The sequence below is a fragment of the Nomia melanderi genome, chromosome 12 (genome assembly GCF_051020985.1).
Source record: "Nomia melanderi isolate GNS246 chromosome 12, iyNomMela1, whole genome shotgun sequence".
Lineage (NCBI taxonomy): Eukaryota > Metazoa > Arthropoda > Insecta > Hymenoptera > Halictidae > Nomia > Nomia melanderi.
The window spans coordinates 10231340-10250349 of record NC_135010.1 but is presented as its reverse complement, the minus strand read 5'-3'; the positions used below and the strand labels follow the sequence as shown (position 1 = coordinate 10250349).

The 19010-nt window shown below is 48.1% G+C and overlaps 1 protein-coding gene across 1 annotated transcript in view; it reads left to right on the top strand.

Annotated features, from left to right (window-relative positions):
• Mid1 (calcium-permeable channel component Mid1) overlaps positions 1-14563 on the top strand; it is a 64344-nt gene extending 49781 nt beyond the window's left edge. The window contains exons 2-4 of the mRNA XM_076372798.1: positions 3586-3808; positions 4398-4610; positions 6144-14563. Of these exons, the coding sequence (XP_076228913.1) occupies positions 3586-3808; positions 4398-4610; positions 6144-7108 (1401 nt within the window). The 3' untranslated portion in view covers positions 7109-14563. The remainder of the gene's footprint in view (positions 1-3585; positions 3809-4397; positions 4611-6143) is intronic.
• Positions 14564-19010: the final 4447 nt, after the last annotated feature.

Sequence of the window (19010 nt, the reverse complement as noted above, 5' to 3'; positions counted from 1 at the left end):
GGGCGGTAGCTGGGGGGCGAGAGGAGAGCGCGGCTGGCATGGAAGAAGGATCGCGAGGGCGCGTGCACCGGTTGGGGCTTGGTTGCTGCGAGGGACCAAGGGGGTGGACTCAGAAGGCTCGTGGGCGAGGTAGCTACGGCGGGGCGAGCAGGAGGTTGGGCGAAGCAGAGGGGGAGAGGGTGCCGCATCTGCCTAGCTCGAACGCGGATACTCGGCGGAGGCTGGAGAGAATTGGGTCAGCCAACTTGGAGTGTACTTCAGGTGTAGCTACCTATCTACCTATCTGCCAACCTACTACCCACCCTTTCTCGCGTCCTTACCGAAGAATCCGTTCCCTTTCTTTCCTCGTTAGCTGCTCGTAGGCCGACCGTATCCCTTCGTCCCTTGGACCTCCGAGGGGAAAGAGGATCCATCGAACCGAAACTTTTTCACGGCTCGGTTCGTGCTCTATCTTCGAACTTGCGCCCCCTCTCTGTCTTTCTCTTCGCCGCCGTCCCCCTTGTGTTCGACGGTGGCGGGAGGGGGATGGTTGAGCGGAGTCGTTGTGCCTCGCGGGACCAAAATGGGGCGCCTGGTAATCGATACCGTCGCAACTAACAGGTACGAGATTCAATGTCCCGCGGACACGCGTGTCCGCCTGGCCCAAGCATCTCAGGTCCCTCAACGAACGCCGGATGTCCCGATGGAAACGGGACTTTTCCACCCCTGTTTTATCTTCCGGTCGTCCGGGCGACCGACCGACTATCGCCTTCCGCCGTGCCGACATCTGCGTCGAACGCGAGAATATCCGGGTTCCCTGTGTTTTATCGGCGTCGGCGGGTTCTTTATTAGCAATGCTGAGTGGCGGGATTACGGAGCGCGGGGACGCAGGGGTGGCTCCCCTTCAACCTCGCGGACAACAGGGTCGTAAACGATAGTTCCTAACTGCGGCGTCTCTAACGACCATGAAATCACCCGGGCTCGGCGTCGTTCGAGTTTCCTGCTCGCTGCTCGCGTCTCCAGATACAACGGCCCGCGAAATGAAAAGCAAATAGGCTAGCGCGAGCCTTCGGGAAAGCGGCCGGAGGGGTTGGGGGCTGCGGCAGTAACTGGATCGCGTGTTCTGATGCGTTTATGTGGAAGAAACATGTTTGAATGTATAGCCGGATCGTGGTCAATGTTGACTTTGGTTCGATGACGATGGGTTAATCATCTGCATGCAGAGCGTTCCGTAATTCGATTGACTTTGCGTGTAGAGTCGTGCTTAATCACTGTGGTCGTCAGGAATTTTAGAATATCCGTAAATTTTCTCCCTTGTAAATTACATCTTCACATTCTCCAAAGCTCCACTTTCAAAATAACAAACCGTCCGTTCCTAATGCTAATCGACTACGTAGTGGAACACTGCTCGGAGCACAAAGAATTCAAATCACTGGCAAACTAACTTTTCTGTTTAACAATCTCCCCGGAGCGTACCAACGAAATTCCATTTTTCATAAAGCCCCGCAGTCTACTTATTACAGTTCCAGCAGTACCAAATCCCCCGTTCATCCCCCGACCATCTTTTTCCCTTCTTTCCCTCGTGGCCGTGTGTTGACCGTACGCGACCGGCGTTCTCGCTCAAGTGGTCGAGGTCGAAGCCATCCAGGTCCCATTGTGGTCGCGAAGGAGATTCGCGGGGCTCAGCGTTTCTCTCCGAAGCCGTCGCCGCCGCCGCAGGCTATCACACCGGTTCGCGGATTCGGTTGGCAACGTCGCGCGTTCCCCAGCCCACCGAAACGAAAAAAAGTTCGTTCGGGGGCGCATCAGGCTGGAAACTGCTCGACGTTGCGGGGCTCGTATTCGATTACGAGGCAACGTTTAGCGGAGCGGTTTCGCGTGCCAGCGTTCACGGGATACCGGCGGTGAATGGCTGCCGAGAGCGCTGATTCGATTCACGGGAGGAGGACGCTTGTCCAGGATCCATCATAGTGTTGAATTTTTAACATTCTCGGTTTCACGTTCCGCGCGAAGAGGAAGATAATCATTTATGATCTGGGAAGACGCGAAAATACTTGTTCTCGAATGAGTGAATGTTTTAACCCTTAGCACTACAGATGGTTTTGTAATGTATCAGTAACTGCAACTAATTTTCATAGCATCTCTAGTGAAAATGAAAAATGCGATTCTTTCAATCTTTTATTTTCCTTCTCAGTACAAAATTTGGATGTATGGAAAATCTAATAATTTTGGGGTAGTTTCATTAAGATTCATTAAAATATTTAATATTATAACTAGTGCAATAGTGGAGCCTACAGAGTTCAAAGGGTTAAATCAGCGCTGAGCATCTAGAACCAGCTGGTATCTAATAACGATGATCCACTTGGACCTCCTCTTACTATATTTTACTCTTCCCGTATCTGTTTCATTGATAGATAATTGTGAATCGAATTATCTTGAGTTTCTAGTATTGCATTCGTTGCAGCTTGCAAAGAATATTAAAACTCTCGATATTGCTCCATGATAAGAGAAAGGTTGCTCATCTTTGGACTCATCCTGAAACAAATTCTCAATCCTTATATTTTCATATTCCACCACATCTCTGACAATCATTCTACAGAAGAATCAAGGGTCGAAACTTTTTCTGCCTTCTCGGCAATCCCACGGGGTCAAAGGTTCTCCGAAACGAGCATAATGCCTGCGGTTCCATGAACGTATCTTTCGGCTGCTCTCCGTCTAACCTTAGCCCTGGCTTTTCTTTCCTTTCGATGCGCTCTTCGCGGTGTACGCGGAAAATTTAATAAAGCCTGGCTAAAAAGAAGGAGGGATGGGAGAGGGAACCGGAGAGAGTACAGAGGGTAAGGTGCCGGAGGATAACTCGCCTCGGTGGATAAAACGTCCCTCCTACAACCGGAGCGTAATTATAACGCGGTCCTGGAGGTTGCGCGCGGTTGCGGGCAAGGTAACATTTATAGGATATGTAGGTCAGCTACTGACACGCCTTATTGCCTCCTCCGACCCGATCACCCCAAATAGACCTCCGAAAACGAAGTAAGGACGAAACGGCCGTGATCGCAGTACACTCACTCTCTCTCTCTCTCTCTCTCTCTGTCTCTCTTCCCCCCTCTCTCTTTCGCCCCTATGCTTCCAATCGCGGTTTCCTGACACCGCGAGTAAAACGCCGATTACACGAGGCTGGATTACTCGTCGTTAGAGCCTTCAGTTTACCGGCAACTTGTGATCTATAGTTTGTCTAGCAATGATACACGCGAATGCATAGGTTGGAGTGTGGTGGACACTGTTGCTGTCAATTGACTAGGAATTTTATGCATTTATCGTGGACATGGTTGTGTAATGGTTAACAAAGGTAAAGATTCGATGCAAACAGTATAATGGGATTTTTATTTTGATTCCAGTTTCTGTGAATTGACGTGAGAAATGTTGCATTGGTGCGAGAGTCGATGTTGATTTCATTGGAGAATTGTGTTACAGTTGAATCTTTGTAACTCGAAGCCTTTTGTTCCGCCGTGAAATTCGAGTGATCGATGTTCGTTTGTATTGTGAATGAAGGATTTTGATTTTTCTCCTCTGTCGGAAGATATCTAACGTTTGTCTTCTCTGTTTTAGGAGGCGTATAGAAAATGGGTGTGCAGCTCCCTGGTGCCTTACTTTGCTCATGGGGGACCGCTGGACTCGGACACCTCGGGAACGAGCTGGACCGGAAGCAGACTCAGGCCTTGTCGGTCCTTCTGCCAATCTGTGGAGCAACGTTGTCCTTACTTGCTTCCCGGTGATCGTGCCCCCGCGTACCCCACGCAATACGCCGGCGAACCCACTTTTCTTTGCAGAGGTAAATCGTGACATTGACCTGTGACGATTCGTTTCCGCAACGTATCGATACGTAAAAGAATAAAATCATACAGAGAAGAACCGATAAAAATGACAGAATCCACGTCGTAAATCGTGATAATTCCGAGGGTAGAAACATTCTTTGGCACCCTCTCGAGAAAATGGAAGAGAACGATTCCTGTAACTGCCAAATGTAATTAACAAGCAGTAAAACGAGTGCACAAAGATTGCAATATTAATTATTCCATCGAAAACTCGAAATCCATCGAGCCGTCGATTCAACAAGAATCTCTTAATCTCTTAAATAATTTCTACAATTATTCAACCCCTGAGTCACGAAAAATTACTCGACACTCAACTTCCCTTTGAATATTGCAATTCTGATGCACTCTGCAGAACACTCGATCAAATAATTCCGTTGAAAAATGTTGAGGAAAAATATCATTTCGAACGGGATCGTTCGTTATACGCATTCTCTTTGATCCCGCACGAATTTCCGGCGGGTTTCGTTAGTAGAGCAACTGCGAATCGCGAAAGAGAGAAAGAGTGAGGGAGAGAGAGGAGCTCGTTGGAAAACGAAATCGTTTCAGATCCAAACATCCCTGAAACCGGAGAGCAAGCCGCGAGAGCGTTGCACAGCAGCGACGAGGACGAATGCTGTTTCCGGGTGTGCTCCGAGGAGAGGCCAGGATCGGGAATCTGCGCGAACTGCACGGATCGGGAGCCACGGAAACGCGGCCGAATCCACGATCCTCCGACGGCGCCCTACTGCGAGATTAATCCTATTCAACCGGCCTCCACGGGTACGTGTCTTATCCTCCTCCGGGAGTTAGCGACTAACACGAATCCGCTCCGCGAGAATGCTAATCGGGAAAGGCTGGTCCTCTTCAGAACAACTACGCTCGGCCTTTCCTTAATACAGGTTCCTTAGCTTACGAGGAAAAAATCAACCTTTCACACTCCGTTGATTCTGCTAGCAGGGTATCTCATAATTAGACTACGTGGTCTCATGCAAATGGAACATTCGCGTGGACCAGTCCGCAAAAATTAGATTGAAAGAAATCTTTTCCTTTTCTAAGGAATATGAAGATTTTGTTAAGCATTATTAAAAATTTCATTATGCCGAGTTCTTCGAATAATTAGATATAGTTTCATTAAAAAAATGGAGTAGGGAGTTTGTGGAAATGCAATTGTTTGTATAAAATATATGAATATTTGTTGTTCCTAACGGATATGGAATTGAAACACTCGTAGTTTGGTTGTTTAAATAGACTGACTGTTAAATAGTTGATGTCGATCGATCAGGTATGTCCCAGCTGGTCTCCGCAAGTCCTGTAACGCTGATCAAGCAGGTCGTATCGTCTGGCGAAGCAGGCTAGATGGTTTTCAGAGGAGTTAGTAGGACAGAACGGATATTCTCTTCTTTTCCTGTCGATGTAACCTTCTTCCTCCAACGATTGTTCCCGATTTTCGTTACCCTCCTTCCTGTAGAATGCCAAGAGAAAGACCTTAAGGCTGTTCTGACCCCTCGCTGCTGACTCCGCCCTGAAAGCCTCTACTCTACGCTAGGTAAAACGAACTAGTTTCGTTGAATAGAATGATGAAAAGGAACTGAGCAACTCGCTAGGGTAATTTATAAGTGACTTGCTATCGCTCTACTGGACCTAATTTCCAAAGTTTCGCTCATTCAACGCTGCTATCTTCATTCTTCTGTAGCCTTAGCTTTTCAAATGACTTGCCAAACTCGGAAGCAGTCTCCCGTTAGGGGATACTGCTCGGACATGTTTCCTTCGAAAGACAAACATTCGGAAATTATTCAATCAGAATAATCTACATTCGTGAAATGTACAAATCTACAAATGATAATAAATGTTCCTGAAAAAGTGTCGAAGCGAACGTCACGAAAATGAATTTCTCCGTTCGCGAACCGCGCCCAGAGCTCGATCAACGGAAATAAAAAAAAACGTCTCGAGTCTCCCTCGAACGAAGACCGTCTCCCAAAATTCACCAAGAGCTCCGTGGAAACGGGTTAGACACCCCTAATCGATGAAAACAATTAAACACCCCTTGCTGGCAGCCAAGCCAGCTGCCGCTTCGCTGGCGAAATCCGCGGTATCCGAAGTCCAGCCGAACGGTCGGGAGAGGAATTTTATCTCGTACGTTTCCGCTTCGTCACCCCGCTGGGAACAATGAATTTTTCAATTAACCCTCCCCCGCGGCAGAGATATCGACGAGCCTGCAGCCCATCGAACTCTCTGCAGCCCACCCGAAAAAAGACAAACTACCCGCCGAGAATCTCCCTAAACGCTTTTAATCCTCATTGCCCCTAATACCAGGTGACAAGTACCCTGGCGGCGCGGATGGCAGCAGCGTAGACGGCGAAGAAACGGAGGACTCGTCGCGAATCCCGAGCTACGTGGTCCCACAGCAACCGCCTGGGAACTCCTTGTGTGGCAGCGGCGGGGTTGGTTCGATACCAAGCGTCTCGTCGTCGGGTCGGCGATCGGCTTCCGTCGTTCCGCGAGCGGTCTGGCTTTGCTCGATCCTAGCCAGCCTCTTCGGGAAACCTTCAGCCTTCGCCTGGCTACCGAGGTTTCTTCTCCGGTTACTGGTCACCGTGCTCGGCATCATCAGCAGCGGCAGCAACGACGTTTGGGACATCAGCGCTGGAAGCAAGCCCGAAAAAACGGGCCGGCTGCCGGGAGGCCTTGCCGCCTGGCTGCACCGTCGCCCCGCCGGCAGAGTAAGTTACGTCAGCGTGCGTCATGGTGCGAAGTGGATGCTCGAAAAGTGGGTGATGGTCGAACGCCGGTGCCGCCGGCCTCGGTTCTACTGGTGGTGGTGTTGTTGGTGGTGGTGGAGGAGGGTAACGGCGGGCGAGGATCGCGCGCGACGCGGTCGATCCAACGACCGCGCGACCCGCTCGGGGACGAACCGTGGGAGTCCCGTTCATCAGCCAGCGACGCCGGTGTCGTCGCGCGACTCCCCGTGGTTTTTTACGCGGGTCCGTCTACGGACGAGAGATCTCGCGGTTCAGTGCCGGTTGCGATGGTGGTGGTGGTGGCGTTGGCGGTGGCGGTGGTTGTACCGATGGTGGAGGTCACGGTGGAAGCTGTGGGTCGGGTCCAACGCCTGGGCAGCTGGGAACGATGGCCGCGGGAAGGAACATCGTCGAGCATCTCGGGCCAGAAATCGGGGAAGAGGACGGAGAAGAGGAAAGAGGAGTTTAGGGGATGATTTCTGGCGTTCCCCGGCGTCCAGGCGGCGCTACCGGTTACCCTCGAGGAAGGACCCGCCATAGGGTGGTCGGGGTGCAACGCGAACGCGTGAAACGCAGGTATTTTCTATCGACAACCGAAGGCTCCCCGCTAACGGCGAGCGACTTCGGGTATTACCTTCCAGGATTACCGCAACCCTCGAGAAAGGGTCGCAAGTGGAGATCGAATTGCGCGGCGCACCGCGCGAAGGTCCAACCGGGGGTGTTGCGCATGAAGAACGTTGAAGAGGAACGTCGGGATATATGTCGGATACGTTCTTGCCAGGGAGAGAGGACGGAGAACGCGTCGACGAACAAACCGTGAAACATGTATCGAATAAAATGAGCAAGAGGATTAGGGATATAAAGGAGATATGGAATTTTGATCGAAGGGAGGAACAACAGTGGCGCGTCGACGGCTCGAGTCCGGAGACGCCGAGGAGAGCGAGACGAGAAAAACCGTAACGTCTGTAGCGAATAATAATGAATAACAATAATACAATAATAATTAATAAATTATAAATATTAACGATGATAACGATGCTGACGATGAAGATGATTATGATGGTGATGATAATGATGACGATGGCGGTGATGCATGATTATGATTATGATTATGATTATGATGATGATGATAATGATGATGGTGACGATGAAGACAAGATGGGCAGGAGGTTTTTGATTGATGAAGAGTACGAGGATGACGACCGATGATATCGCACGTGGTCATCGGACGATGACGGTCACACGATGGCGGGAGAATAATGAATAAATAATAAATAGCTAACGAATAATAATAATGATTAATGAAATAAATAAATAACGATTAAATAATGGAGTAACGATGATGATAAACGATAAAGTAACGTTAACGTAATAACAAAACAAAAAAAACGATAGAATGACTACGATACAACTTACTTATTCCACATTCGGTGCGTCGCATACGTACGACACAGGACACACGTATATATATGAACACGAACAGGTACACATACAGATACACGTACACGCACACGCAAACACATATACGCAACCGTATACGTACAGAGAACACGAGAAAACACACGCATTAACGCAGAATTATTAATTAATACGAAAGAAAAAAATTAGCTGTGCGGATGAGCGAGTGAATCGCGTGCACGTGTAGAATGTGCGAAAGAAAATTGAAGAACGACAGAGAGCGGTATAGGGTGAAAAAGGGGTGGAGAAAATGGGAAAACGAACGCCTGTAATTAAACGAAAAAAAAAAACATACGATCTACGCAAAAAAGCAAGCACCCGTTCGCGTATAAGGCATTAACGATTAACCGAGAGACAACATTAAAAGAGATGAAAAAATGTACACTCACGTACTTAAACACGCACACGCACACACACGCATACCGTACACATTACACACTCACATACATACAGGTAAAAGTTGTAGGTAAATAGTCTTTTGGTCGTGACAGGGAGGAAAGGGAAGAACGGACAGGAAGAAACGAAGAAGACGTCGAGAGGGAGCGCGAAAGAGAAGAGAGCACGGAGCGAGAATTTGCGAGGTTTGAGAGACGCGAGAATAATGATTAAAAAAAAAAACACGACATTATCGAGGTATAATATGTGTTCGTATAGACATTACAATAAATAAATAACTATTATATTAACATAGACGTGTAACGGTACGAACTAAACAGGAAAACGCGAGCGAGAGAGTGTCAGAGAGAAAGAGCGAGCTGAATGAAAGGTGTAGACGGGAAAACGGGGGAGAAGGGAACGAAAGGGTTAAGTCGAGTGTTTGCAAATGCCGAAGCGAGAATGAGAGAGCGTGGAGAGCGCGTTGGTGAGTCGTCGAATAAAGGAAGGAGGATGCGAGTCGCAGCTGATCGATTTTTTTATAGAGAAACTAAATAATCCGGCGAAGTGTCGCGGGGTGTAGCCGGTGCAAACGGATTCTTTTTTCCGAAAACTCTTCTCCATACGGTTCGCGTGGCTTCGAATCCGCGAACCCGAGGTTTCTCGCGACGACGGGACAAAGGGGATCCTAAATGTTGAGGAATGAAAGTGGAAAAGAATGAGGAAAAAAATCGTTTCTCGCGCTCGCGTCGTATTCGTCCGCCGTCAGGAGCAATAATTAACCCTCGGAACCAGCCTCGCGCTGGATGGACGCTAAATCGGTTGTAATCTATAACAAAGATTCCCTTACACTTCCTACAAAATCAATTTTTATATACGAGTGTCAGTTCTTTCGTATCTCTCTTCGTTTTCATCTTTCCAACAAGGAGAGTATCGTACTCCTACGTTCTACTCGTAGATTATAAAAATATTTATTCTTAAGTGATTCGGTGTCCATCGGCGAAAGGTTGACCACGTTTTCTCGCCTTTTTGTAATAGATTCCCCGTTAAAAGCGATGTCCACGTGTTGTAAAGAATTTAACGGAGACAGCGCTACTGCTCCGTGTCCATCCGCCATTTCATTCGAGCGACATCTTGTCGGCTCGATGTCCGGGAGATAAAGATGAATTCGAGTTACTTTATAATCGACTAATTCTCGGTTCGACCTAATTTACAAGGAACCCATTCCTCTTCACTTTAAACGCTAGAACTACCGTGCCAGTCAAGAGCTATAGTTCCGATACTCTTGTCGCGCAGTCGCTCAAATGATTTCCAAAATTACTCCACTGTGCACCGCGATGAATAGACATCAACAGAGGCTTGGAGAAATGTCCTCTTATAATCCTTATTATATCAATCGCATTAAATACTCGGTAGCTCTAGCGTTAAGCGTTCGTCGCGGAATTATCTGGGGATGGTACGTGACACGGGGTGGTAGAGGGCGAGAGGCGAAGCCACGAAGACGCTGGTGCGGGGAATAAAAGCGAGCAGCGAAAAAGGGGAGAAAGAACGTTGCAGTGTAGAGTAAAAAAAATACACGAGAGTGAAAGAGAGAGAGAGAGCGAGAGAGCACGCACGTGAGAAAAAAAGCATGAAAGAGAGAAAGAGAGAAATTAGTCGTTGTTGTCGCCGTAATTGCGGGAAATCGCGGACGAGATGCAGGGCGTGTCTCGAGGAGAGAGAGTGAGAGATAGAGAGAGAGAGAGAAAAAGAGTGCCAGCCGTGTACACGTATATAGAGTGTCGCAGGTAACACGTGCACGCGCACACGCACCACGTATACAATACTTTGGTTAGGGAGCGCGTGGTGTCGCGGTCGGTGAGAACACGCGCGCGGATGACGACTAAGAGGCGGAGGAGGATGCGATGGAGCCGCGGGTCGCGCCGCGTGTGCGTTTAATTACGTTGTTATACATTGTCCAATGCATAATTGTTACCGATTTACATTTATAAGACGAATGAGAGACGCGGAGCGGGGTGATGCGGGGGGTCGAAAGGCGAGGACGCGAGCGAGTGATGCGAGAGTGAACGAGAGAGCGTGTTCGTGTGCGTGGAAGGGGTGGAAACGGGAAGACGACGAGAGTTGTCGGGGCGGAATGGGAGAAGATGCGTAGACCAGCCGTGCAGAGGCTGGTGAAACCACGTATAAATATTATAAATATATAAATATACGAATAGATACTGTAAAACGTAACCGAGCGTGGAAGAGTGACACGAGGGCGGGGGAGACCGGGGCTTGAGAGTGGCATGTATGCGCGATTATATGTAAATATATATATGTATTTATATATGTATACGCGCACACACGTAAACGTACATATAACCAGCCATGTATGGACCTGCGTTCGAAGAGGAAGATGCAGCGCGTGCGTGTGTGCGAGACAGGGTGAGAGGGGGTGAACGATGAAGGAATGGATCTAGGGTGTTTGGGATCGATTTGCGCGCGAATTTTACGATTCAGGTGAAAGCTGTTTGGAATTGAGCCGACAGGGAGAAAGGTTTTCTGGGTGTGCTAGGAGAGTGACAGAGAAAGGGTCGAGCGAATGGGCGAGAGAATGACAGAGAAGAATGTTTAGACAATTTTGGAGAATGCGGTGAGTGAGGTTTGTTCTTTTGTTCTTCACGGTATGCGCCTTCTCGTTGCCCTCCCCTGAAACCTGAAAGCAAATCATGTTCGTTTTTTACTTTGAAGACTGCAAACCCGTACTGCTAGGCACAACCCTCGCAACACCAGAAAACTGTCCCATAACGAAGCTAACTGGTTGTAGAGCTGCACAAGTGATCCGATTAGGAAAAGTTCAACGATTGGTAAATTTCTTAGAAAATTTCAATCTCGATGGTTTGAATCGATGAAATGTTTCTTTGTATCTTCCGAGTCCACCATATATTTTCCATACTTTCCGCGTGATCAACATATTATCAGAATTAAATGTTTCACTCGAGTGCTCCGCTTCACAATGAATTGACATAGTTCCCATGCCAAAAATTCGGTAGACCGAGCACCAAATTCTAATCTATCTCGCAGCCCCTAATCATTAATCCTAGCCCCACCCCCGTTCCGCACGCTCCTGTCGAATTTCCCCACGAAGTATTATACTGAATAATTTTCTCGATCGTTCGCCCCTTTCCCGACGCTCTCCGTTCCGCCTTTTGCCCTTGCCGGTTCGCGCCCCATTCCCACCGGCAAACCCCCGTCCCTTTTTTCTCCCGTCCGCAATTCATCCGTTCGAAACCGACTAATCGATAACGCGCTTTTCCTGCCGAGTCCTCCGGCCCGCGGAATTCTCAATCGCGAATCGATAACGTCGCCGCGATATCATCCCCTCGCGGCCGCGGTGTACACCACGGATATTATTCTCATCGGCGGAAATCGTTGAAAACTCGACGAACGGGGGTCGACCGGGCATCGGGAAATCCGTGGAAACCGTCGATCGACGCGCCCGTGTCCTCCCATTCGCGGGAAATTTCATTTCTCGCGCGGAAAGCTCGCGAGCACACTCCTCGCCGATATTATTCTCGAGTAGAAAAGCAAATAATAAGGTCGGGACGGGTTAAAGCGCGCGATAATATCGCCGCCGGGCCGGAGGGGGTTGAAATACCGGCTGCCCGAGGCAACCAGTTTCTTTGATCTCCCACTTTTTACGATCGTTGCTGAAAATTAATCTCGCTCGGTGCTCTTTCTCTCTCTTTCTCCCTCTCTTTCCCTCTCCGCGCGACCCTTCCGACGTTCCGTTCCCCTTCTTCCCGCCCCCGCGGAAACGATTCGACGGCGACACCCCAGGAAAATCCGCGGCCCGCGACTCGAGCACGTCCCTGGTAAAAGGGAATTAACACTAGAACTACTACACCCATAGGAATCACTGGCTCTCGATTTTTTATTTCACGATTACCGGAATTACCGTGGTGTCTGTGTTCGATGTTGCTTGAGAGAATGTTTTCGTGTATACTTAGGAGATCTCTTGTAACCCTTGTGAGAAGTTGTATGCGATTTATTACGAATACTAGGTAGTGTTCTGCTGTTAATTGCCTGTGTAACCTGTCCTCCGATTATCTTCCTCCCCCTTCCTATCGACATCTGAAACTCTGTCCTTCCGAAAACACGTTGTTAACGTATAATACAAATTTCTAAGGGACAACGTAACCACAAAGCTAAGAATAAGGGTACATCCACTTTTTTAACCTCTCCCGCCCCAATTTAACCGCAGGAAAGTACAATTACAAAATTCCTCAATCGAAGACTTCTTAACCAATAACTGCCCCGGAGACAAGAGTTGAGTCACGTGTTTTCCATTGCCCAAATAATCGGGAACAAACCAAAACCCCTTTCGATCGGCAGCCATCATTAGGCCAGCCACCCAGCCAGCCAGCAAGCCAGCCAGCCAGCCAGCCAGCCAGCCAGCCAGCCAGCCAGCCAGCCAGTCGGCACCGGAATGTCCCCAGGTGTTTTTCTCCCGTTTCCCTCTCTCGACGGATCTCGGACCACGGAATCGACGTCCCTTGAAATAATAACGCTGACGCGGTATATGTTTCGCGGAGAGTACGTTTCTGTAGGGAGAAAGGGGGGACAGAGCGTATCCACTAAGAGGAAAAAGGGAAAAAGGAGGCAGACGGCAGCAGGCTGTCGGCCAAAGGGGAAGTTTCGAGGAGGCGAGTTTGAAGCGTTGCTTGGGTTTCGGCCGAGGCAGTCAGGATGGGGCGGGGGTGAGCGAAGAGAAAGGGAGAGAGATCGAGCGAGTCCTGCAGGAGAGGAGCGCCAGAGAAAACGTGTACGTGCGACGAAGAGAGTAAGGTGGAGGGGGAAGGAAAAGGAAGAGGATATGTGTGTGTGGGTGTTCGAGGGAAAGACAGGTATACATGTATATACTATATCTATATATGTGTGTGTATATATATATATATATATATATATAATATATATACGTACATATATATGTTTATATGTATAGTATATATAGACAAGAGAAAGAGAGAGAGAGAGGGAGAGTGAGCGAGAGAGGTGGGCGGGGGAGAACGAAAGAGAGGCGAGAGGACTAGACTACGTATTGATCTCGCAAGTCTCCCGACGTACAAAGTCCGCATAAAACAGGCCAGCGTCGGCGACGTCGACGTGGACGGCGGGTATTCGAATCAGTGCCCGGCGAGTTTTCGATGAAATCGTCGGCCGAGGAAATCGGCGTCGAGTTTGCTCGAAAACGACGGTTGTTGGATGTCCACGAGTGTAATTTCTTCGTTTCACGCGTGTCCTGTGGAGGATTCGTGCTGCCCAATCGATTGAATGGATCGAAGATATGGAATAGGGGAAATGAGGAGACGGAGATGTAACAGCGGTCATTTTTGAAAGTCTTTTCCTTCGTTTGATGCGTTCGATGGTTCGGTTACCGGAATTGTTATAAATTGCTAAAGGAAATTCACTGGATATGAAATTACTGGATTGTTCTATTCGCTGAAATTCAATTAAAAGGAAATTATCAGATACCGAACATTACTGTTTACCGTTTCGAAGATTAACATTTTTGGAAACTGGTTTGCGAATATAATTGTCATTGATGCCGATGGATATTGGTCAAGACATCCTCGATCGTACAGAAATCGCTGGTTTTAAAAGACTAAACGATCTACCGGCAGTTGAAGCGTTACGTCTCGTTCGTTCGGGCGCGTTCTCGATCGATCGCGTCGTCTCGATCTCACTCCCTCCCTTCCTCCCTCCTACCCCGCAAAAGAGATTCATCAGGAAATCGTTCGAAGTCGACCGTAGGTCCGTGCGCGATTTCAGGTACAGCGAACAGGGAAATTGTGAGACGGAGCAACTGACACGCGAGTGCGTGGGTGTGAGTGTGCACGCATGAACGACGCGAAAAAGACACACAGAACGAATGGGGATGCGTGAGAGGGAGAGAAAGGGAGCGAGCGTGTGACTCGGGGTGAGAAAGGGAGAGAGAGAAAGAGTAAAAAGAGCCACTGCCTTAGCGACAGCAGGATCCGTACTAGAAACAAGGCCTTAGAAAGTAACAAATCAGAAACATAATTAGAGTTTAAGTAAGTCTGTTGTTGTTAAAACGAAAAAAAAATGCAAGATAAAAAAGAGAGATAAAACGGTACTTAGAGGAGAAAAAAAAAACACAAACGCCGCAGGAGGACAAATGATATGTTGACGTATTGTAAAACTACTTAGCCGTTGTACGATATTTAAGCGCGTAACGTAACGTATAAATAAAAAACTAAAAAATAAAAATAAAATAAAACACTTAACCCCTCGTGCCCGCAATTCAGTAGGCGCGTGGACGACGCGGCCACGTGCGTAGGAAAAAAACTTTACCGTAGGATTTATTAAACGTCGTCGCTTGTCGCAAAAAATGAAAAAAAAACGAGAAGAGGAGGGAAAAACAGAAACCACGTTGAGTGAACGAGTAAACGAGGAGGAGGAGGAGGAGGAGGAGGAGGAGGAGGAGGTGGTGGAGGTTTGAAGGAGTGTAAACGAGACCGCGAGTCGCGGCCGGAGAACTTTGAAGCAAAACGGTAAAAGAGGGAACGAGTGAACGGACAAAAGATTTCGAGGAGAAGGCGAAAAAAAAAGAAAATCATGGGGGAGCGAACAGAAATTTAACCGCGAACAGAGACAGAGAGAGGAAAGACATGCGTGAGAGGGAGAGGCAGAGGGCAAACGCGAAGGAACGAGTTAAGAAGCGAGGAAAAAAGGGGGACGAAGGAAAAGTGGGGAAGCCCGAAAGAACGCGTTGCTCGTGTGTCGCGTTGGCCGCGAGAGTGTGAACGGTGCCCGCGAATATTTTTCATCTTGAAACCCTCGATTTTGTTTTTCTGCTCTTGCCTTACCGAACGAACAAAAGGAAAAAAAAAAAATATACCGTCGCGCGAGATCGAAGGGTGTGACACGCGAGTGTGCGAGGAGAACGGGGTGGAACGTAACGAACGAGGGTGGGGGTGGAGCAGGATCAGTCGATCAGTCGTTGATCCACGGAACAGAAGCGAAGAGCCCGGTGAGAGTAAAAGACGACGCGTTCGATCGAGAATTAAGGGAGATCTTCGATGGCGCGTCGAACGATACACGTCAACACCCATCCGACACACCGTGGACATTATACACGCACACGTGTACACACGCAGACACAGAGTAAGACCGGGGAGGACACTCGAGAAAATGGAGAAAAAAAACTAAACACTAAACGACTTTGAAATCCGATGTTAGAGCGTAGAGCGTACGTACCGTAAGCTGTCGACATTTATACTATGAACTATGAGTAAAAAAAGAGAAAAAGAGAAAACAAAGAAACTTGTAGCGATCATTGTGAACATAGTTAATAGTATAGATTAGTTAACCGCACTAATTGTACCGAACAAAGTGGAGAGTACATTTTAATTATCAAGGAGTAATCGTCGGGGGATCTTCGTTCGGCGTAGGTGCGTGTACGGTTTTCCGGGTTGCGAATCGCGCGTGTCGGTCGGGAACTGGGAAGAACGAGGTTCAAGTAAAAGAGGGAAACGAAACCGAAAAGGAAGGGAGTTGAGTCTATTACGCGAAAAGCGGGAAGAGGCGAGCGGAGAGAGTTTATCTCTTCTTTTCGTCAACGATACCGATCTTTCGAAGGATCAATGAAGCGTTCGTAACGAATCAGCGCGGCACTCTCGAGAAACAGGATTCTGTTCGCATGGAGAAACGAGATCTATGATCTATCGAGTCCTTATCACGATCTGTCGCCCAGGTGATTAGTGGACGGCGGATTTTATCCAATCAGAATTCATACAGATGCATAGGGTGTAACGTAGATTTAAGATTGTTATTACTTTATTATGAATTTACTAAGATTCTTAAGAGAAGAACTTCGTCTCTTCTCAATCCTTGTTTCTTCGCGTCACCTCGGAAGATTCTTATTCTGCATAAAGATCCGCTGTCTGATAACGAATCACTGAAGGTACTCTAAACACTCCGAACGCACCAACTGCGTCCTCATTCCTTTCTATCGCCTTCCATTTCCATTTATTTCGACACTTTTCACGAATCAGTACCATCATTGTCGATCTTGAAACTCATGAACAACGTGTTCGAGACATATTCCAGTCTTCCCCGAGTCTAACGATCGAAGGCAACCGATCTCAATAGTTCTCGAAATGGGACGCATAATGGAAAAAAAACACTCCTAAGACGCAATAATAATAATATTTGTTTAACGGGTTACAAAAAGAACCCTTTGGCGTACGATACAAATATCCAGCGTGGACGAGGGACGGGAGTGTAATTGATTGGCCAATTAAATCACGTTCGCGTGCACGTGACCGGTGCGGATTAAATATCGAGGTCGTAGTCGCGTCGCTGGCCCCTGCCACCCTTCTTCCTCGCCCTGTCCTGGTTCTATCTCTCTCCTCCCCCCCCCCCCCCCCCCATCGCACTCTCTCTCTCTCTCTCTCTCTCTCTCTCTCTCTCTCTCTCTCTCTCTCGTTCTCTGTCTCTCGTTCTCTCTCAGCAACTTGTGTCCCACGGCGTCGTCGACGACGACGTTCGACTTCGCTCGAGCAACTTTGCCCGCCAGCGACCCGACCGATCGTTACTCTCGCGCAAAATCGGCCGTCCCGCACCAGCCCGGAACCGGAGACCCGAGGAGCTCTTGCTCTTGGGTCGAATGGTTCTCGCTGTTCAAGATTTCGAGTGGCAGAGAGGGTTTTCTCTTTAAGATAATTGTATTTTCAGGAGAAAGGGTAGTTTATTCTGCAACCAGAAGACACTGGAAGTTCGTATTTTATTTTGCGAGAGGTCTCCTCGTTGGTACGTCGTTGAACCCCTCAATTAACTCCTCGATGATACTTAGCATGAAATGATATTTAGCGATATCCTTCCTCTAAGCTCACGTGAACCTTCCGTTCGGCCGAATTAAATACCGTTTCTAGGACGTTCTGTTATTAGTATGTCAAGGGGGTGACGTGTTTAATATTAATGGTGGGCTGCAATTACTTCAGAAATTAGTGATAATGAAAATGAACAGTGCAACGGACAAGTGACGCCCGGAGAACGAATCTGACACGATCAAACGACGGGCTGAACCTATCAGAGTAGACAGCGATATCAGCGAAACGACAGAATAATTTATCCTGAATGCAGTTTATACCCGGAAGTCTGAATAGCGAGAACTGATTCGGAGTTTCTCTCTTTTCTCCAGCGAAACGGCCAGCGAAGCTATCCAGGCTAGGCTCGCGCGCGCGTCGCGCTCAGAAACGAATGACTAGGTCGGTTTAGTCGTTATTGACGGTCGGCTAGTCGTTAATTAATTAGGTTATCGATTCGATCCGGTTGCATCGAACCGTCGCCGGTTCAAGGGTCGCTCTCTCGTCGCTCGTAGAAAGTGGCGGCCCCGTCGGTTCGCGTCGTCTGTGCACACGTGATCCGACGCGAGGCACACGCGTGCCTCCGCGCGGACACGTGCCGCGCTTTCATCCCGCCGCTACTCGATCCACTTTTCTCTCTACCCCCGTTTGTACCTGCCTCGAGCCTCGACCATCTTTTCCAGTTAATCCGGTAACCGATGAAGCTCCAAACAATCTGGAGAAACTACACGCGAATGTACAGTATACAATAGTATCCTGGTAGCAAACTTTTCGCTCCAGTCATTTCAGGAGTGCCTTCGATCGCTGAAGTTGATAAATTGAATGGACGTTATGCAAACGATTGTCGAAATATCTAGAGACAAATTCCTGCAATACACTCCAAAATGACACTTTTAATTAAAGCATTTTGGTAGTTAGGTTCAGAGTTAGAGGATTCGGATTGAATCACTATTCTCGGCTTCATAGATTGAAAAGCACCCTCGAAATGATAAATTCGACTGAAACATTTTGCTGCCGGGGCGCTATACTACACACGGCAGATTATACACTTACCTCCTATGCAATAAAATGCAAACCAATGGCACCAATATTATAAGTTTGTATTCTACTGTACGAGAAACTTCGTGGTCGTTGAAAGTCACGAAGTCGAAGACACCCCGAGTCGTTTCGCTTCGGAAATCGGAGTCTCCCCATTCGCGATTCACGGGACGAGAATTTCTATTATTATTTTTATCGGAAAGAGCCGCTGCATCGCGCGTGGTCCTTTTCAAACGGAACGCCGACAGGAAGAAAGGAATCGGTTTCGTGGAACGCGGCACGCCCCGAACTTTCGAATTGGATAGGATTCACCGGAAAATTAAACCTCTACTTCTGGAGGACCCGGCGACCGGCTTCGCGGTCTTCTATCCTTGTCCTCGAGTCACCGATATCGTTCTTCTATCTGTAATCGAACCACCCCCCTCGAATCCACCAACGAATTCCTTTTTCGTCTTCATTCCCCTTTCTTCATCTTCTTCGCTGATCATCTTGAAACTCCGTTAATCAACGAGAGAATTAAAATCATAATTGTGAGCCAAGTAGAAAGCAGAGAACAATGATCCAATAGTTCACGTTAAATTGTAAAATCCCACTAACGACTTGACGATGAAATTTCAAGAAATTCAACAAACTCGATTAACCGATTTGCCCAATGAGCGGCTCAACTGATAATGGAATCTAAGTTTCCCTTTTGCTCCGGG